The 21,403-nt window shown below is 37.5% G+C and overlaps 1 protein-coding gene across 5 annotated transcripts in view; it reads left to right on the plus strand.

Annotated features, from left to right (window-relative positions):
• The first annotated feature begins 1,376 nt into the window (after window positions 1-1,376).
• Window positions 1,377-21,403, plus strand: part of RRAGB (Ras related GTP binding B) — a 42,807-nt gene continuing 22,780 nt past the window's right edge. The window contains exons 1-6 of one of the 5 annotated variants that reach the window (XM_025852069.2): window positions 1,377-1,516; window positions 2,899-2,932; window positions 5,332-5,431; window positions 9,761-9,844; window positions 11,776-11,842; window positions 14,281-14,503. In XM_025852069.2, the coding sequence (XP_025707854.1) occupies window positions 2,921-2,932; window positions 5,332-5,431; window positions 9,761-9,844; window positions 11,776-11,842; window positions 14,281-14,503 (486 nt within the window). In that variant the 5' untranslated portion in view covers window positions 1,377-1,516; window positions 2,899-2,920. Of the gene's footprint in view, window positions 2,047-2,898; window positions 2,933-5,331; window positions 5,432-9,760; window positions 9,845-11,775; window positions 11,843-14,280; window positions 14,504-21,403 lie in introns of all 5 variants that reach the window. The other 4 variants (XM_073889240.1, XM_025852067.2, XM_073889239.1 and 1 more) reach the window with 4 other exon arrangements.

Here is a 21,403-nt window from a genome sequence, read left to right on the forward strand (position 1 = left end):
GTGTGGGGTTCCGTGCTCAGCACGGAATCTGCTTGTCCCTCTCCCTCTGTTTCTCCCCCTATGCGTGTGTGCACACACACACACATTCTTTCTCTGTAAGATAAATAAATAAATAAATAAATAAATAATCTTTACAAAAAATAAAAGGCCTAATTACCTCTGCACATATTGGAATGGAGCTCAGCTTTCCCCACTACTGTCAGTAGTTATTGAATAAAGTCTGCTTTCACTGCTTTAACTCAGAATTTGTTTATCACTATCTGGTATGGAAGGCAATGAATCTAAAGTGACTTCCTGGATTGGGGCTCATAATCTTTCACCACACAAGAAAAACTAGAACAAGGGCTTGTTTGGGGGGGGGAGTTGGTGGGGAGGAGAGAATTGTAGGGAGAGATAGGGCTAAGGAAGCTGTGACCAGAGTAAAATAAATTTTTCTTGAGGCAAGGCAGTTGTGATGAGGGATCATATAGAATAGCAGTTGGGGAAATCTGGATAGCACCCTGGTTCTATCCAGTTTCCCTTTCCTTCCTACTTTTCTTCCTCCCTTCCTCCTGTCATTCTTTCCTTCCTTTCCTTTCTTATTAAGTAGGATATATCTATCTATCTACAGATAGATGATAGATAGATGATAGATAGATATAGTACAAAGGGGTTTAAGATGAAAAGTATCAGTCCTCTCACTTCCTATCCCCTGCCTCCTCTCCAGAAGCAACCCCTTTGAACTCTTTTGGCCATTTTATCTGGAGGTCTCTATATCTAAATATAGTCTATAAATACATGTCAATAGCTCTTCAGTTATCAATTCTAGACTCTGACTTCTTACTATGGTCTATGAGAATTTATTTCCCTTACTTCCAGTTTTAAACAAGCGGGGAGATGAGTATGTGGTCCTAAAATTCCCAATGAATCCCTGGTTCCAGCAATAATAACTCATTGTGTGCTCACCATGTGGAAGACATAGCTGTAATAGCTTTGGATGTATTAATTCATTTCATTACAAGCCCGGTTACAGGGGACTAGTAATAAAAAACAGGAAGACAAAAAACAATGCTTGGCCTTCCTCACCAAAAAACGTTAAGGGTGAAATAGTTTAAAACAACAACAACAACAACAACAACAACAACAACACACACACACAGGGGCTAGCATTGAAGCACTGAAATTGAAAACGCCTCCTTTAATTCTGTGTGCTGGACGGGTCGGGCCAGGGAAGCCCACAAGAGAAGCATCTACAAACTGGTAGCTCCTTACCGGGCTAAAGGAAGAGGGAGAGCCGGGGCACGTGACGGCGACGGGCGGCACTCTGTCTTTCTCGGCTCAGTCTCTATGGTATTCTTCCTCGTCCACCCGCCCCTCGGGTAGCAGCAGTCACGTGACGGGCTCCGGGTTTACGGCAGGTGCCCACGTGATCCTGGCCTGCAGTCTGTGCCTGCGGTGAGGTACCTGGGCTCCTGAAGGGCGGGCGGTTAGATCATAACTGCTGCTAACGGCGGACGCTCTCGTGCGACCAGGCTCGGTAACAATAAGCCGGCGGAAGCTTTTGCCACTTAGTGCCTACCGCACGGGTCTGCTCTTTCTGCCACCTCCGCCGTCCCCACCTCTTTGCGGGTGAAGTCACCTTTGCGTTTCGAGACTTTGGGGCCTGAGGCCCAAACTCGACACGAACCCCAGCCACCCCTCTTCCCACTAATTCTCAGTCTCTTCCTTTGCACCACCACATCATTTAGCCTTGGAGCTGACCAACTCGGCTGTGCCTTGAGGCCAAGTTTGAGGTGGTTAAGGTAACCGTGGGGAAAACAGCCCCCCAGTGGACAAAGGCGGAGGCAAGAATAGAGCAGGCCTAGCGGCCACAGGCAACAAAAATAGGCGACTGAGGGTGTGAACAAGGAAAAAGAAAAAAAAAAAGGAAAAGAGTACTGCGGTTTAGAAAGGACTGGAAAGGACTTGTTGCACGATGGAAGAATCTGACTCTGAGAGAAAGATGGAGAAAGAGAATCTGGGGCCAAGAATGGATCCTCCCATAGGGGAACCGGAAGGATCGCTTGGGTGGGTGAAGTTTATTATGTCAAACCTGGAAGGTGGTGGTGGGGTTCTAAGAAAATATTGTGAATTAGAATACCCCACCTATGATAACTTGCTTTGATTTGCCAGTAAGATTGATTGGTATCAAGGTTTTGGTGACAGGATAAACTGTCAAGAGGACTGGTTGGTTGTTAACTGGGTAGAAAACAGCCCTTGGGATGGGCCTGATACCAGTTCTGAGGTTTGGGGGGGGGGGTGTTCTAACTGAGAAGGTAGTTCTGAGTTGCTTTGAATTATCAGTAAAACAGATTTAACATCGTGTTGAGGATAAGAAGACTAGGGAGAAGGTTGATATTTCTGGGGCAGACATCAGTGGCTTAAAAAGTGCTTTCAGTGCCTTTTTGTACCTGAATTTGAGATTTGTATTGTGTATACTTTGTACCTGTAATGAGAGAAATCTGACTTGGAAGGACAGCTGGCTAAACATACTTAACAGATTTTGAAAATAGCCTAACTTAAAAATAATAGAGGACATTCAAATAAGACAATATCGTTTGATTTATTAAAGCACTTGTATATGTTGCTTTGGTGCATTTTTTAAGATGATAAAAAATTGCATCTTGAATTTTATTGCTCATTTATATTACTAAGTCAGTCTTCCTAGGACCCATCTCCTGAGTACTGTAATTAGGGAGCTTGAACCCAGTTTTACAGTTTAAGAAAACAAAGGCTTCTTTCACTGAGTTCCTACACACAGCTGTACTCAGCTGTTGTGCTAAACATGTTCTTTTGCACCTCCACATTTATTTGTATTTTTTAAATTCCAATATCTAAGGCAATGGATCCTGGAAACTGTCTTTTGGTTTATATCTGCAGGTGGGTGCTACCAAATACAGCCATGAAGAAAAAGGTAAGATATATTAGGTACATCAAATACATGAAAGTAAAGGTAAGTTACGATTCAGGAAATATATTTGTGTATATATACCATCTTCCTGGACCATTGCAGGAATCTTCTGTGTGCTCTTTGACTCGTCCTCTTCTTTGCTATCAGATTTAATTTTTCTAATATTTAAATCTAATTGGGTCATTCACATACTTAAGACCTTTTCATAACTTCCCAAAACCCATAGAATAAAATCCAAATGATTTCATCGTTTAGAATGCCATTTAAAAATCTATTCCTGACTAAACTGACCTGCCATACCTGTACCACCCTATTATAGCCGTACAGAATCTGTTTTTCTCCAAATTTACAAATTAATTTGCATTTTGTGCAAGCCATACACAAACACTACACAGGCCTCTTCCTGCACATTTATGTGGAACCCAGCTTAAATGTTACCTATATAAGGTCTTTATATGAGTTTTCCTGGTGGAATTGAGCATTCTTTCCCTTGTGCTCTTATGGTACTGTGCCCCGCCTTGGGGTTTAGGCTGAATCAATAAGGGCGAGTTCTCGAGTAAATTTCTGAACCTTTGGGGCTTTTAGTTTCTTCATTCGTAAAATGGTGATAATATATTACCTATCTCATAGGGTCGTTATGAAGTTTAAATGAGTAAATGCATGTGGAACACTTAGGTTAGTACCTAACACAGTTATCCTTGGTTAGTCTTTCATAAGTAGTTGAAGATTTCTTAAGTAAAAAACAAAAAAAATACACCATATTTACCCTTAACTTCATCTAACAATTTAGTTATATAACTCAATTTCCTAAAGGAATGTTCTTGATGAGCCTGTCTAAAGTTGCTATCAACAAGGATGGCTGAAAATACCAGAAATTTCTACATGATTAAGAATAAAACAAAAAAAATTATAACTCTTTAGACTGACTTGTCAGTAACATTTTCTTAGTGAGATAAAGTTACGTAGCTAAATAGCTAGATTAAATTGAGCCTGAGTGCTGTATATTTTCATTAATATTCCCTGTATTTGTAATTAGACATTTTTTTTTAAATTTCTTGGGTTTGAAGATACAACCTGTAACCCCTTCATTTGAAAAGCAAGGTAATTGGAACTATAGTCCATAAATATTAAAGTTTGAAAAAACTCTGAAAAGTCACCTTACCCAATTCCCTCCTAGTGCAAGAATCAACAGTATCTTTGATAGGTGTTTTTCTGTCTTTGTTAGGTGCTGACATTGACATGAAGGTCAATGTCATGACTTTGAAGGTGCTGACATTGACATGAAGGTGACCTTCATAAGGTCACCTTTTCCATTGGACAGTTCTCATCATTATAAACTCACTTGTCTTATATCTTTGTTTAGATAGCTTGTTCATTCTTTTGATGAACATATTTTAAGCATCTGTTATGATAGGCACTGGAGATACAAAGGGGATTCTCCCTGCCGTTTAAGAACTCACAGTCTTGTGAGAAGCAGACAAAAACAAAAAAAAACAAAAACAAACAAAAAAATAGATAACTGCAGTGCATTGTGGTCTTTGCAGTGCTATAGGAGTGCCATGGGAGGAAAGAGGTGAGACACACCTAAGCCAACCTAGGGCATTGGGGTCAGGGAAGCTTCTCGGGGAGATGATTACTGAACCAAGTCTAGAGGGATGAGCAGAGCTTGGATGACGAAAGAAAAAGGAATGGAAAGTTACTGGCAGAGAGTACAGCATGAAACAAAGACGTGGAACTGGGCTCCCTGGAATTCTGGGAGCAGTCAGAGGGACTGTAAAAGAGGTTTAGTTCAGTTCATTATGGCTGGACTCTAAAAGTTCTATCCCAGGAGGTAAGGGCAGAGGAATAGATAAGCCAGATCAAGGAAGGTCTTAAATGTAGTTTAAGGACTTGAACCTGTAGGCTATGGGACACTTAAAAAAAAAGATTCAGAGTAATTAATGAATAAAATCATAGAGTAGGTAGAAGGGATGAGATCAAGGGCAGAGGTGGAAAGGTTGACCTTGAGCAGGGGAAAGAACTTTCAGTTACAATGAAATCCCCTGCCAGGTAGTTCAGTGCATAAAGCATTAGATTATGAGAGATGAGGGTTCGATTTCCTCAAGTTGTTATTTCTCTAACATAGTTCTGAATGAATGATAGTGTATAATGGTAGCATAATAAATTCACGTGATTTTATTGCTAAGAGGATGTGTGACGCATGACAGGTAAGTACCTGGCTCCTGGAATTTTAGGTATCTCTGCATTTACCATTGGTCAGGGAACTAAGTTATAAGTATCTGCAATAGGTTATTGGTACTGTCACTTCAGTAAAACATCAAGTATAGGAGAGAAATAGATCCTTTTCGACTTGATTTGCTCTAGATTTCTAACTTTGTTGTTTTTTCTAACTTTGTCCTTAGGTGCTGTTGATGGGTAAAAGTGGGTCTGGTAAGACCAGCATGAGGTCTATTATCTTTGCAAATTATATTGCCAGAGACACACGTCGCCTTGGTGCAACAAGTAAGATGTTTTATCTTATTGTGAAATCAGGTGATATTAACTATTAATAATCTGCATAACACACTTGTTGCAGTAACTTAGGGATGCAGAGGTTGAGAGATTTGTTTTGGAGCATGTTTTCCTTGTTTTTTCATTCCTTCTCAAAGGGATGTGACCTAATTCTGGTTATTACTGCTTGCTGTCTTGGAGAGGTTCTTTCTAGGTTGCTTACCAAATGGGATACCCTTGTCCAACTTGTGTTTTTATCCTGCTCTTTATTAAATAAACATAGGGACCCTTTTGTTTGCTTATTTGTTTTTTTTTGTGGGAGGTTGTTTTTAATTTATTATATAAAGGGAAATTAATTGATAGGTATTAACAAGCATAACAATAAAATCTCGTAAGATTTTTTTTTTAAAGCTATAATTAGTCCTAGTCTTCATTAAAAGGTAAATTCTGAGTGGGGGGGGGGTTGTGGGGGAAGGTTAACCTGATGTGTACTCTGCTGCTTCTCTTCCTGTATATAACATAGATGTTCTCATTGGAGTTCCAGCTCTGACTTGAGAAATGTTTCATTGCCCTTTATAATTTGAATGTTAAATCTGGCTTCTTAATAAGGGCTAGCTGAACTGCCTTGGCTGCCAGTTCAGTGGATCTTATGCTTCTGGGAGACCTCTTCTGTCTCTAGAGTGTAATGCCATTTTGTTTTGCAGCATCCAGGCATTTCTGGATTCTGCCATGGTCCTTGGCCTCTCAGTGATGAAGGCATTGCCCAACCTGGCTTTCACAGATTCCTGATCTGAGTTTTTAGCATCTTGAACACTTACGGACAAGTCACCCACTAGTTCGTAAGGTATCTCACTCTGATTCCAAGAAAAAACAAACAGTTTTAAAACAACTTATGTTCCAGACCCTAGGATATAAAGAAGGAAACCTCATTTTTCTTCATAAAGTGCTTGGAGTATATATACTCTCATAATTGGGGCAGTTTTAATGGTTAGAAAGCTATGTCTTAGAACCCTGAGTCTGTTTCTCTTTATTTCTGTTAGCTGGTCCCCTTTTCTGTTCCTTTGAGTCTCTACAAATATTTGAGTATGATTAATGTCTCAATCTATCCTAGCCACCCTTGCTTCCCAAAACTTATCTTCCTTAAGTTAAACATGTCAAGTTCCTCCATCTATTCCTCATGTGACATCATTTTGAAACATTTTTAAGGACTTTTTTGCATGTGTCTATGTTTTTCTTAAAGTGCTAAGACTTGAACATAGATGTGATCTGATCAGGGCAGAGTAGGACTATTATATCTCTTATTTTGGGCCTCACAGTGCTGTTAGCACAGTCAGTCCCCTACTCTTATTTTGTGGAGTGGCTTTCATTATACTGAGTCATACTAAAAAAAAACAGTTCCTTCTCACATACATTGTTATTAAAACATATCATCCTTCTGCTTCTTGTACAGCTAATATTTTGAATCTAAATTCTTACTCGATTAAAATATTCAGTTTTGTTTGTTTTAGCACCTATGTTCTTGTATCCACTGTTTGTTAACTGTGAAGTCCAGGACAACTCATCATTTCTCAGGGCTGTAGTTTCCTTATCTGTAGAAAAATGATTAGATCTGTTTTCATTTTAGGTGCTTATTATCTCATCTAATATGTTAGCTATTCTTCCTAGCTTTGTGCATTTTGTACATTTGATAAGCATCTCATCTAGTTTTCATCTAAGTCATTCATCAAAAATTTTGGTCAGGACAGGGTCCTATGGCCTGTCTTGCCTTGAAAGACTTCTTTCTAGAAAGGACCTGTCCAGACTTCTTTGTGTCTTGATTTGGTAGATTTTAATTTTTTTCTATTCTCCCAAGTTAAAGATCTGGACCTAATAATCATATAGTTTCAGTAGATTAGAGGAAGCTTCTGTTTATTATATGCTTTTTTATTTACTTTAGTTTTTATATTAACTTCATTTTGATAGATGACCTAGAAGTTGAGCTTACTCAACTAGCAAACATTAGAGCTGGAATGTCATCTATGCTCCTGCTCTATCCATTGTGCCACACCCACCATTTCTGGAGGATTTCTTTCTTTGTGTGTTTTAAGTTCTGTACATTTTATTGAAGCAGTGGTCAATTTTCTAGTCAATTAATATTTTTGTTTTTAGCTGATCAGCAGAGTTGATTTACTCCCCTAAGTCTAGTGAATAGTCATACAACCCAAATTTTAGAACTATTCAAGCTACTTGAAATAGTTTTGAAGTGATCTAGCAGCATCATTAAAAATTATGAACAGAATGTTGTAAATTACATGTACACTATACATTTAAGCAGTCCCATTTATTCAGTAAGTGCTTTTCTGGACCGTCCTGTGTGCCAGGCACTGTGATTGGGATAGGGCTTTTGTCTCAAACGGGACCTTTATTGATATACTTTGTTAGCAATTACTGTATTTCCTTAAAGGTAGTAGAAGTATACTTTAAAATATTATGTTGGATTTAATGCTTTAATGTATCATTACCTAATTTGTCATTGCTAAAGAAAGGTCTGGGTTCTACTGCTAAACTTATAGACTACTTGAAAATACATATAGTGCATTGATTTTTTACTTACTGTTCCTTTTTATAAAGTTGCTGATTTTATTTAACAGTAGCAAAAGTACTTCTAAAATACTATATCACCTTTAATGTTTTAGTGTTTTTCTAGTGTATCATTGCTGAAAAAAAAATCCAATTTTATTTTGTTAAACTTAGAGCCTACTGTGTTTTAAAATTCGTGGTAAGGTTACAGAATGGTGATATAATTAATTTATTTTTGGGCTGTTAAAATGTGTTTGTTGGAATAGTAAACTTGTCAATAAAAAAAAGATTATAAAGTATTTTAGTCAAAAACACTGTTGACAGCTCCAAGATTTCCTACCTTTTCAAAATTCTCTGTTCCCTTGGCTTTTATTTAATGCTTTATTACCCTGGTTTTCTTCCCTTATCTTTAACCATCCCTACACCTTTAAAAAATATTTTCTTCTTTCTGCCCCATAAATGTATGTGATTTCCTAAAGCTCTGTTCTAGTTCTTTTCAGTTGCTCTTATGACAGCAGAATAGGAAGACTAGGAGAGCCAGAGGGCCATATAGGAGACATGAGACTAAAATGGAAGGCAGAATGTGGGGGTTGGATCATAAAGTGCCTTATAAACCAAGTCAGGTAGTTTGAACTGAGGGTAGAGGGCAGCCCATAGAGAGTTTTAAACTAAAGAGTAACATCAGATTTTATTATTTTTAATTTTCAATTTTAATTACAAAAGTAATACTTGTGAAAAATTCAGATATTGCAGAAGTATAGAAAGTCTACTCCTTCCCTCATTCTCACGCCTGCTTCCTGGGGACAACCACCATTAGTAGTTTGAGATTGTCCTTTAGACCTTTTTTTTTTCTGGGTATATACAATCATATATACACAGAGACTTTTTTTTTCTTTTAAAAGAATAATGGAGTAAAATCTGCATTTTGAAGAGACCATTATATCTAATATGGAGGATAGATTGGAGGGAGGCAAGGGTAGAAACAGGTTGACAGATTAGGAAACTTTTTTAGTAGACCAGGTAAGAGATAACCCTTAACTTGGGTTAGGGTAGTGGTAGTGGATATAATGAGAAGCAAATGCATTTGGGATATATTTAAGAGATAGAGTCAATAGGACTTGTTGATAGGTTTGGTTGGAATAGTGGAAGAGAGTGGACTCAAGGATGAAATTAAGGTTTTGGCTTAGGCAACTGGTTAAATTCACTGAGATGGAGAAGACTGAAAGAACAGATTTTGTAGGAAAAAATGGGGAGATGAGTTATATTTGGATATACTGAGTTTGGGATACTTATGCATTATTCAAGTGAAGATGTCCAGTATATGTTTCAGAAAGGGAGACATGTGTGTTAGAGATATACACTTAGAAGTTATCAGTATCCAAATGGTACATAAAATAACTTGAATAGATTAGCTTGCCTGGGGGAAAGTAGGTAGTCAAAGGTGAAATCCTGAAGAGCTCCAACATTTAAGAGACAGAAAGAAGAATAGGAAGATATACCAGAGAAGTTATAGGTATGATATCAGAGGCCAAGAGAAGAGAATTTTTTGAGAAGAGAGTAGTCAACAGTGTCATGCTACAGGAAGTATGACAAGGACTAAAAAGTCCACTGGATTTGGTAGTGGGGCCATCGGTCACTTGATGAGAACAATTTCTATGATATGGGAGTAGAAACCAGATTTCTATCCCATGTGCTTCATATCTAAACAGTCACTGAATCCTGTCACTTCTTTTATTATTGTCTTTCCCTTTCTCAGTAGCACTTCTTTCCATTTTTTTTTAGTACTAGACCGTTTACATAGTCTTCAAATTAATAGCAGTTTGAGCACCTACTCTCTCGTAGACTCTGTTGGAAATACAAAGACATGTAAGATACGATTCCTTTTCCAAGGAGGGGGAAGTAAGGGGGAGAAGGGAAGTAGTTTGAGCACCTACTACGTGCCAGGCACTTTATGTATGATAACTCCTTTAATCCTCACAACAATCCTGTGAGGTAATAGCATGCCTCCTACCTTTTGTATTACAAAAGGAAACTAATACTCAGAGGTTAAGTGACTTGCACAAGGTCACACAGAGAGGTACAGTTGGTATTTGAACTAAGAACTGTTTGACTCCAATGCCCATGTTTTTTTTTTAATGCCCATGTTTTAATGCTTTGCCGCTTTTAATCTAGGTTATAAGGAGATAAAATTGTACAAAAGTTAGATAGCAGTCAATATAAGCAATAGATTCAAGATAGTCATAGAAGAAACACCACTGTGTGATTGATTGTCACATAAATTGTAAAAATTATAATTGGTAGACTTTAAGAAATTTTCAGGATAAGAACTTTCATTATTCCTCCTTGTGATTTTTGGTGCCTGGCAGGGAGTAGATGCTTAATAAATGTTTGAATGAATTCAGAGGGAGTGATGATAGTAAGTGGGGGTGGCCAGGTAGGGCTTTTAAAGAATGTGAATTTAAGCTGGGTCGTAATAGATGAATATAACTGAAAGAAATGTGGGGAGGACTTTCTAGGCAGATGAACAGAGTAGGCAAAGTATAGAGTGGGGAGGGAAGTGTAAGGCAGAGGTCGCAAACAGGCAGCCTTTAAGCTGGATAAGGCCTATAGATATGTTTTGTTTGGCCTGTACAATGTTTTAGAAAAATTGGAATTAGTTATTAATATGTAAAAGTTTCCATAAAAATCTGGTTTCCCACTAATACTGAAAAATGTAAGGATATGATCATCTTGATCCCATATTCCTGCCTGACAAATGAGCTGGAGCTGAGTAATTGCCACCCACTCTATCATCCTCTTGGGTGCATGTTTACTCTCCATTACGTGATCATCTTTGCTTTTGTACATTTACTGGCCTGGCCCATATTAGCAAGTTTGCGACCCCTGATGTAAGGTATGTTGGGGTTTGGGGAGGTAGTGGGGTTGGGGAGTACTATGAATAAACCAAATTGGACTGGAACAAAAGTCTTTATTAGTGTGACGCACTGGGAAATATAAAGGTAGATTGGAAGCCAAATTTGAAGGACCTTGAATGCCCCCCTGTAGGCATGGAGGAACTATTGAAAGTTTTTAAATGGGGAGTGACATGTTCAAAGTAGTGTTAAGAAGATGAATCTGACAGTAGCCTGTAGGATGAAGTAAAGTGGGTAAGGCTTCCTGGTGGGAGGTAATTATGGAGCTATTGTAGTTGTGTAGGCTTGAGAAGGTAAGGGCCTTCCTTATTGTTAGTGGCAGGTTGTAAAACAAGGAGTGGAATCGAGAAATTACAAAGAAATAGCAATGAATGTGGACAGAGGAGTCAACAATGACCACCTCCCCTGAAATGGGACAATGATAGGGTCACTAACTGAAATAGGGAAACCAATAGAGGGAACAAGTTGGGTTATGTTTTATGCTTGTTTTGTATTTGGTGTTTGTTGTCATTTTTTAAATTTTTTTTTTTTGTGGAGGGTGTTCGTGGGTCAGTGAAGAGCTATTAAATGGTATATGTCTCTGTCTTATATGTTGAAATTTTAACATTAATATTATAATTGGAGATTGTTTCTGCTCTAAGCACTAAACTACTAAAAAGTAAAATTACTTACATTGAGAGCCAGTTTTGTAGCTCAGAGTAGTTTAGGTGCCCACCTTGCCACTAAACCAACCACATTACTAAGCTGAAAATCACCTTCTTGTTGTAGCTTTGAGCATTTCACTCCACTTTGGTCCTTCTAAATTACATGGGTTAGTTCTTTGCTTATTTTTAATTTCACCTCATTCATGCTACAGTTACTAGAGTTGTTGTATTTGTCTTCCAGTTGATGTAGAACATTCTCATGTTCGATTTCTGGGAAACCTGGTATTGAACCTGTGGGACTGTGGTGGGTGAGTACCATCTGCCTGTTTGTGGGGCCAGCAGCAGTAATCATGGCACCTAGTGTAATCAGCATGGAAAATACATTACAGTAACTATCATTTGTAATAGATACATTTGATAGAAATTGCTTCAGAATTGGCAGTTGATTAAATAAAGATTTCTGACTTTTATGTAACTGTGAAAATGCCCTCTCTCTGTGACGTATTTAATCAGCACTAACACAAGCTGTGTCTAGGGATCTAGAGTATGGGATAGATTATCCCCCTCTTTTGCAGGTTGAAGAAATTAGGTTTTTATCTCAGGTGGCATAATACCAATGCTGAGCTCTTACCCATCATACCATACCACCTCATTCTTTATTATTTCAATCTCCAGGCAGTCTAAGCACTGTAGATCAGCCCTAAGCACATATTCTCCAGCTGAGCTAACAACTGTTGGAGGAGTAGGAAACAGTTTTTCCTCTTATGGCTGAGGTACTTCCAGAATATTCCATCACAAATGCTTGTTCACTGTGCTTATATGTAGGTATTGCTCCTTTTTTTTTTAAAGATTTATTTATTTATTTTATTTGAGAGAGAGAGAGAGAGAGAGATTGAGAGAGAGAGAGAGAAAGCACATGAGATGGGGGGAGGGTCAGAGGGAGAAGCAGACTCCCTGCCGAGCAGGGAGTCCGATGCGGGACTCGATCCGGGGACTCCAGGATCATGACCTGAGCCGAAGGCAGTGGCTTAACCAGCTGAGCCACCCAGGCGCCCGTAGGTATTGCTCCTTACCCTATGGCCATTTGCATCTCCATGCTGCAGCAGCAGTGTGTAGTACACAGTGGTTAGGAGCCTAGGCTCTGGAGTTAGATTGGGGTTTGTAGCACAGCTCTGTTACCTATGTTATTTTGGGTAGATCATTTGAACTCTCTAAGCCGGTTTCTTCATCTGTACAATAGGGATAATGATGGTACTAAATCATAGGGTTGTTTTGATGATTAAAGTTCCTCACAAAATAAATAGACATTATTGTTAGCTCAGTGTTTATCAGCTCAAGCGTAGAACCAACCATGGAACAGGTGCTCAATGAGTTATTTGTTGAAAGAATAATGAAATAGCCAAATATTCTATAAGAAAATGACTCCCATAGTTGCTAGCAGATGGATCACTTAATGCTGTAGAGCTCTTTCCATACAAATCCTTTCTCCTTATCATTCTTCTAATTCTGTAATCTCTTTCAAGAGATTAGTCCAGATTCCTTGCTTTTAGGCCCTAAGATGTTATCATTAATTTTGCAGATAAGGCAGCTGAAATACAGTGATATTAAGAATCCCCCAAGGTCACACAGCTAAATAATAGCAAAGTACAAGACTAGCTAGGTTCATGTCTTTTTTTTTTTCCCATAACCAAACTCTGCTGGGTTTTTTTTATTTATTTTATTTTAATTCCAGTATAGTTAATATACAATGTTATGTTAATTTCAGGTGTGCAGTATAGTGACTCAACAATTCCATACAATACCTGGTGCTCATCATGACAAGTGCACTCCTTAGTCCCCATCACCTATATCACCCAATCCCTCCATCTGCCTCCCCTCCCCCATCAGTTTGTTTCCAGTAGTTAAGAGTCTATTTCTTGGTTTGTCTCTCTGTATCTCTCTCTTTCTCTTTTTTTCCTTTGTTCATTTGTTTTGTTTCTTAAATTCCAACAAAACTACTCTTTTTTGCTGGATGCTTGGTATTTGAGAACTGGGAAGCAGCACACAGCCTAAGGATCAAAGAACAAAACTGCTAAAAAGCTATCTTGTCAAATACTCAAATACAAATTATATTTTCATATAATTTAGAGTATTTGACTAGTTAGTTATTCATTCAATAAATATTCACTGAGCACCTACTCTATGGAAGGCTCTTTGCTTAAAGCTGGGAAATAATAGTAGACAATAACAGACATGGTCCTTGCCTTCATGGAACTTCAGACTCTAGGGAAGTGAATTCCATTAATTAAAAACACACACAAACACATGCAGTATCACACTTGTGGTTAAGTGTTAAAAATAAAAACAATGTAATTGTATTAGGGCCGATGGTGATGGATTTGCTCAAGACAGGGAGGTCAGGAATGGTTTCTGTGAGGAAATAGTATTGGACTAAAATCTAAAGGGACAAGTAGGAGTTAATTAGATGTACAGATAGGGGAATATCATGTGAAACAGTAAATAGCATGTGTAAAGGCCATTGGAACTGAGGGAAGGTCAAAGTGTATTTGGAACACAAGGAAAGGGGCAAAGGATGGTGCAAGGTGTGGCTCAACTAAAGGTAAAGCCTTACCAGTTTACTATTATTTGCCTATTAATTTGAAGCCTTATTATATTTCACATTAATTAAACCAACAAAAATAAATTGTAAGTAGGAGTGACTAAACTGAGGACTTGCTTATTACCTAGATGTTTTTTTTCCTACTAGACAGGATACCTTCATGGAAAATTATTTCACTAGCCAACGAGATAACATCTTCCGAAATGTGGAGGTTCTGATATATGTGTTTGATGTGGAAAGCCGTGAACTGGAAAAAGACATGCACTATTACCAATCATGCCTAGAGGCCATTCTGCAGAATTCTCCAGATGCCAAAATCTTTTGCTTGGTACACAAAATGGATCTGGTACAGGAGGATCAACGGGACCTGGTAAGAAGCACAAAGGATGCTGCATGAAATGGTTGACATGCTTTCTAAACTTCTTTTATAGAGAAATAGATAAGTAGTATGATTATTTTCAGGAAGAATAAATTTCAACTTAAGCGCTCAAAGTTCTGTCAGGTTTTTAAAAACATTCATAAACAAACTTTCCATGGTAAGGGAACTGTAATATCCATTTGGCAAATAATTTTCAGATTTAGGTAAGGAACTTGTCAGTGTGATATCATTAAGCAGCCTTTATGTATTTTTTATTCAAGTAAAATTAACATATAGTGTTATATTTCAGATGTACAATATAATGATTCACCAATTCTATACATTTCTCACTGCTCATCAAGATAAGTGTGCTCTTAATCCCTTTTATCGATTTCATCTATTTCCCTACCCTTCCCCTCTGTCAACCAGGAGTTTATTATCTGTATTTAAGAGTCTGTTTTCTTGTTTGTCTCTTTTTTTCTCTGTTCGTTGCTTTGTTTCTTCAATTCCACAAATGAGTGAAGTCATATGGTATATATCTTTCTCTGACTAACTTATTTCACTTTAGCATTATACTCTCTAGGTTGATCAATATTCTTGAAAATGGCAAGATTTCATTCATTTTATGGCTGTATAATACTGCATATATGCACATACATGTGTGTATGTGTATATATATACACACATATATGTACATAATATGTATATATATATAATGTATGTATATAATACATAACATTTATCCATTCATCTATGGAAGCACACTTGGGTTGATATCTTGGCCATTGTAAATAATGCTGCAACATAGGGACCCATGTATCATTTTGCTTTCGTATTTTCCTTTTCTTTGGGTAAATACCCAGTAGTGGAATTACTGGATCCTATGGTAATTCTATTTTTAATTTTTGAGGAACCTCCATACTGTTTTCCACAGTGCCTTCACCAATTTGCATTCTACCAACAGTGCATGAGAGTCCCTTTTTCTCCACATCCTCGTCAACACTTGTTATGTCTTGTTTTTTTAGCTTACCCATTCTGAGAGGTGTAAAGTGATACTGTGTTCTGGTTTTAATTTGCACTGTCCTTATGATTGGTGATGTTGAACATCTTTTCCTGTGTGTTGACCATCTGTATGTCTTCTTTGGAAAAATGTTTATTCAGATCCTCCACCCATTCCTTAAATTGGATTATTTGTTTTTTGAAGGGCTTGAATTGTTTAAGTTCTTTATATATTTTGGATATTAACCCCTTATTAGATATATTATTTGCAAATATTTTCTCCCATTTGGTAGGTTGCCTTTTTGTTTTGTTGATGGTTTCCTGTACTATGCAAAAGCTTTTTATCTTGTGTAGTCCCAATAGTTTGATTTTGCTTTTGTTTCTCTTGCCAGAACAGACATATCTAGAAAAATGTTTCTATGGCCAGTGTCAAAGAAATCACTGTCTATGTTTTCTTCTCAGAATTTTATGGTTTCAGGTCTCACATTTAGGTCTTTAACCCATTTTGAGTTCATTTTTGCGTTTTGTGGAAGAAAGTGGTCCAGTTTTCTTCTTTTGCATGTTGTTGCCCAGTTTTCTCAACAACATATGTTGAAGAGACTTTCCTATTGTATATTCTTGCCTCTGTTATGGTAGATTAATTGATCATATAAGCATGGGTGTATTTGTGCTCTATTCTGTTCCGTGGATCTGTGTGTCTGTTTTTGTGCTAGTACCATACTGTTTTGGTTACTACAGCTTTGTAGTATATCTTGAAATCTGGGATTCTGATACCTCCAGTTTTGTTCTTCTTTTACAAGATTGCTTTGGCTTTTTGAGGTTTTCTGTGGTTCCATGCAAATTTTAGGATTATTTTTTCTAGTTTTGTTAAAAATCCTGTCATTTTGATAGGATTGCATTAAATCTGTAGATTGTTTTGGTAGTATGGACATTTCAACAATATTTGTTCTTCCAATCCATGAGCGTGGGATATCTTTTCCGTTTGTTAGTGTCATCTTCAGTTTTCAGAGTACAGGTCTTTCACCTCCTTGGTTAAGTTTATTCCTATGTATTTTTTTCTTTTTGGTGCAAATATAAATGGGATTATTTTCTTAATTTCTCGTTCTTGTACTTCATTATTAGTGTATAGAAATGCAATAGATTTCTGTATATTAATTTTGTATCCTGCAACTTCACTGAATTCACTTATCAATTCTAGTAGTTTTTTTGTGGATTCTTTTGGGTTTTCACTATATAGTATCATGTCATCAGCAGTGAAAGTTTTACTTCTTTACCAATAGGGATGCCTTTTATTTATTTTTCTTGTTTGATTGCTTTGGCTAGGACTTCCAATACTATGTTGAATAACAGTGGTGAGAGTGCACATCCTTGTCATGTTCCTGATCGTAGAGGAAAGCTCTCAGTTTTGCATCATTGAGAATGATGTTAGCTGTGGGTATTTCATGTATGGCCTTTATTATGTTGAGGTATGTTCCCTCTAACTCTACTTTGTTGAGAGTTTTTATCATGAATTGATACTGTATTTTGTCAGATGCCCTCACTTGCATCTGTTGAAATGATCATATGGTTTTTATCGTTTCCTTGCTAATGTGATGTATCATGTTGATTGATTTGCATGTATTAAACCACCCTTGCATCCCGGAAATAAATGCTACTTGATCATGGTGAATGATTTTTTTAAGATTTTATTTATTTGTCAGGGAGAGAGAGAAAGCATAAGTAGGGGGAGCAGGCAGAGGGAGAAGCAGGCTCTCTGCTGAGCAAGGAGCCTGGTGCAGGACTCGATCCCAGGACCCTGGGATCATAACTCGAGCCAAAGGCAGATGCTTAACCGAATGAGCCACCCAGGCATCCCGGTGAATGTTTTTTTTTAATATATTGTTAAATTCAGTTTGTTAATATTTTGTTGAGGATTTTTCCATCTGTGTTCGTCAGTGATTTTGCCTGTAGTTTTCTTTTCTGTAGTGTTTTTACTATCAGGGTAATGCTGGCCTTATAGAATGAATTTGGAAGCTTTCCTTCCTCATCTGTTTTTTTGGAATAGTTTGAGAAGAATAGATATTAACTCTTCTTTAAATGTTTGGTAGAATTCACCTGTGAAGCATCTCATCCTGCACTTTTTTGGGGGGGATTTTAATTGATTATGGATTCAGTTGTGTTGCTACTAATTGGTCTATTCATATTTTCTACTTCTTCCTGATTGAGTTTTGTGAGGTTATATATTTCTTGGAATTTATCCATTTCTTCTAGGTTGTCCAGTCTGTCCGCATATAAATTCTCATAATAGTGTCTTATAATCCTTTGTATTTCTGTGGTGCTGGTTGTTATTTCTCCTCTTTCATTGGTGATTTTATTTGAGTCCTTTTTTTTTTTTTCTGGATAAGTCTGGCTAAAATTTTATTAATTTTGTTGAGCTTTTCAAAGAACTCGCTCCTGGTTTCATTGACCTGTACTTTATTTTTTTGTGTCTCTATTTCATTTATTTCTGCTCTAATCTTTATTATTTCCTTCTAATTGCCTTTGAGCATTTTTTTTCTAGTTCCTTTGTCAATCTTTTTAGATTTTATTTATTTATTTTAGAGAGCGTACAAGCAGGGGGAGGAGAAGAGGGAGAGGGAGGAGGGGAAAGAATCTCAAGCAGACTCTGCACTGAGTGCGGAGTCTGTTGTGGGACTCGATCCCTTATCCCTGAGATCACAACCTGAGCTGAAGCCAAGAGTTGGATGCTCAACCAACTGAGCCACCCTGCACCTCTCTAGTTCCTGTAGGTATAAGGTTTGGTTGTTTATTAAGCTTTTTCCTGTTTCTTGAGATAGGCCTTTGTTGCTTTTATCTTCCCTCTTATAATAGCTTTTCCTGCATTCCAAATATTTTGGATCATTGTGTTTTCATTTATCTCCATGTAGTTTTTTTGATTCCCTCTTTTATTTCTTGGTTGACCCATTCATTGTTAGGTACCATGTCATTTAGTCTCCATGTATTTGGGTTCTTTCCAGATTTCTTCTTGTGATTGATTTCTAGTTTTGTACCGTTGTGGTCAGAAAACATGCATGGTATGCTTTCACTCTTCTTTAATTTATTGAGACTTGTTTTGTAGCATATCATCTATTCTGGAAAATATTCCATGTGTACTTTAAAAGAGTGTATTCTGCTGTTTGGGGATGGAATGTCCTGAATATATCTTAGTTATATCTGGTCCAATGTCCACTGTTTTTTGGTGATTTTATATCTGGATTATCTATCCATTGATGTAAGTGGGGATGTTAAAGTCCCCTACTATTATTTTATTACTCTCATTGCTTGTCTTTATGTTTGTGTTTATGTGTTTATATTTCTTTTGTTTCTTTTTTTTTTTAAGAGAGAGCAAGAGCGTGAGTGGGTTGGGTGGGTGCAGAGGGAGAGGGAGAGAGAGAGAATCCCAAGTAGACTCTATGTGGAGCCTGAGCACAGGGCTCAATCTCACAACCCTGAGATCATGACCTGAGCTGAAACAAAGAGTTGGACACTCACCCCACTGAGCTACCCAGGCACCCCTGTGTTTATGTTTTTCTATGTATTTAGGTACTCCCATGTTGAGTGCATATTTATAATTGTTCTATCCTTTTGTTGGATCATTCCCTTTATCATCATGTAGTGTGCTTCCTTGTCTCTTGTTACAGTGTTTGTTTTAAAGTCTATTTTGTCTTATATAAGCATTGCTGTCCCATCTTTGTTTTCACTTCCATTTGCATGGTAAATGTTTTTCCATCCCTTCATGTTCAACCTGCATGTGTCTTGAGGTGTGAAGTGAGTCTCTTGTAGGCAGCATATGGATGGGTCTAGCTTTTTATACATTCAGTCACCCTGTGTCTTTTGATTGGAGCATTTAGTCCATTTAAATTCAGTGTAATTATGGAAATGTACTTAATGTCATTTTGTTATTTGTTTTACAGTTTTTGTACTTTTCCTGTGTTTTTTTCTTCTTTTCTTGTTCTCTTCCTTTATGGTTTGATGGCTTTCCTTAATGATATGATTGGATTCCTTTCTCCTTTTTTTCTTGGTTATCTATTACAGATTTTTGATTTGTGGTTACCATTAAGCTCATATATAACATCTGATGCATATAGCAGTCTATATTATTTGAACCCATTCTAAAAGTACTAAATTTTTACTCTCCTCCAACAATGTTTTATATGTATAATGTCATAATTTGTATCTTTTTATTTTGTGAATCCGTAGACTGATTTTTGTAGATATAATTGATTTTACTCCTTTTGTGTTTAACCTCCATACTGGTTTTGTAAGTGATTAGTCTAGTACTACTTCCATTATGTTTTTATTTACCTATGAAATGTTTTCCTTTCATAATTTTCTTTCTCCTGAATCTAGCCTTTACTTTCCCCTCAAAGAATTCCCTTTAACTTTTATTGTAAGGCTGGTTTAATGGTGGTTAACTCCTTTAACTTTTGTTTGTCTAGGAAACTCTTTGTCTTCTTCTATTCTAAATGATAGCCTTCCTGGATAAAGTATTCTTGGTTGTAGATTTTTTTCCTTTTAGTACTTTGAATATGTCCTGCCACTGCCTTCTGGTCTGCCAAGTTTCTGCTGAAAAAGCAGTGGATATCCTTATGGGATTTCCTTTGTGTCTAACTTTCTTATGCTGCTTTTAAAATTCTCTCTTTATCACTACTTTTTGCCATTTTAATTTTTATGTGTCTTGGTGTAGACTTCATCAGGTTCATTTTTTTGGGTGCTCTCTGTGCCTCCTGGATCTGGATATCTGTTTCTTTCTCCAGATTAGGGAATTTTTCAGCTATTATTTCTTCAAATAAATTTTCTGCCTCCTCCTCTCTTCTGGAATCCCTATAATATAAGTGTTATTACACTTGATTATGTTACTGAGTTTCCTCAACCTATTCTTATTTTTGTATTCTTCTTTTTTTTGTTTGGTTGCTTTCTATTAACTACTCTGTCTTCCAGCTATCTGATCCATTCTTCTGCCTCCTCTAATCTATTGATTCCCTCTTGTGTATTTTTAATTTCAATTACTGAGTTCTTCATTTCTTATTTGCTTTTCTTTCTCTTTGTTGAGGGTCTCACTGAGATCCTCCACTCTTTTCTGAAATCCAGTGAGTATCTTTATGACCATCACTTTGAGTTCTTTATCACACATGTTGCTTATCATCATTTCATTTAGCTGTTTTGCTGTTGCTTTGTCCTGTTTTGTTTTGTTTTGTTTTTTCTCATTTGGGACATATTCCTCTGTCTCCTCATTTTATCTAATTTTCTGTGTTTGTTTCTATGTATTGGGAACATTGGTTATGTCTCCTGATATTAAAAGTAATGGCCTAATGAAGAAAAGGTTCTGTTGTGGCTTGTAGCACAATGTCACCTGTTTAACAGAACCTGTGGATTGTGTGCACCCTACTCTTCTGTTTGAGCTGTGTTTGCCTTCAGATCAGTATGCTACAATGGCCTGCTTTGCCTGTTGTGCACACCCTGGGTAGGATTTGGTCCCAGTGCTGTTGGGGGTCAGTCTGAGGCTGCTGTGGACTTATCATTTGATGGTTTCAACAGTCAGACCAGATGCCTGCCCTCAGCACGTTTGCAGGAGCTACAGTAGCACCAAACTGCAGGGTGCTCTCCCTGCCTTGTTCCCTGAGAGGTTTTTGTTGGTGTGTAGGGCCAGGAGTAAGGCCAGATTCCTGCAGGGGCTGCAGATGTACTGTTTGACAGGGCACCCTCTTTGTACTACCAGTTATAAGGTTTGGCTGCTGGGGCTGTGTTTATTGTTATCTTCCCTTCTCCCTGAGACAGGAATAACTTTGAAGGGTGCTGGCCCCTGCCAGGGCTCCTTGCAGGATGAGACATGCAGGACCTGCTTTGGAGGGACTCCTGCTGTGTGGAGCAGGTTCGATAAGATGGATCTGCAGG

This window comes from Callorhinus ursinus, unplaced genomic scaffold (genome assembly GCF_003265705.2).
Source record: "Callorhinus ursinus isolate GAN/ISIS: 27379988/994484 unplaced genomic scaffold, GSC_fseal_2.0 scaffold104, whole genome shotgun sequence".
Classification (NCBI taxonomy): Eukaryota; Metazoa; Chordata; class Mammalia; order Carnivora; family Otariidae; genus Callorhinus; species Callorhinus ursinus.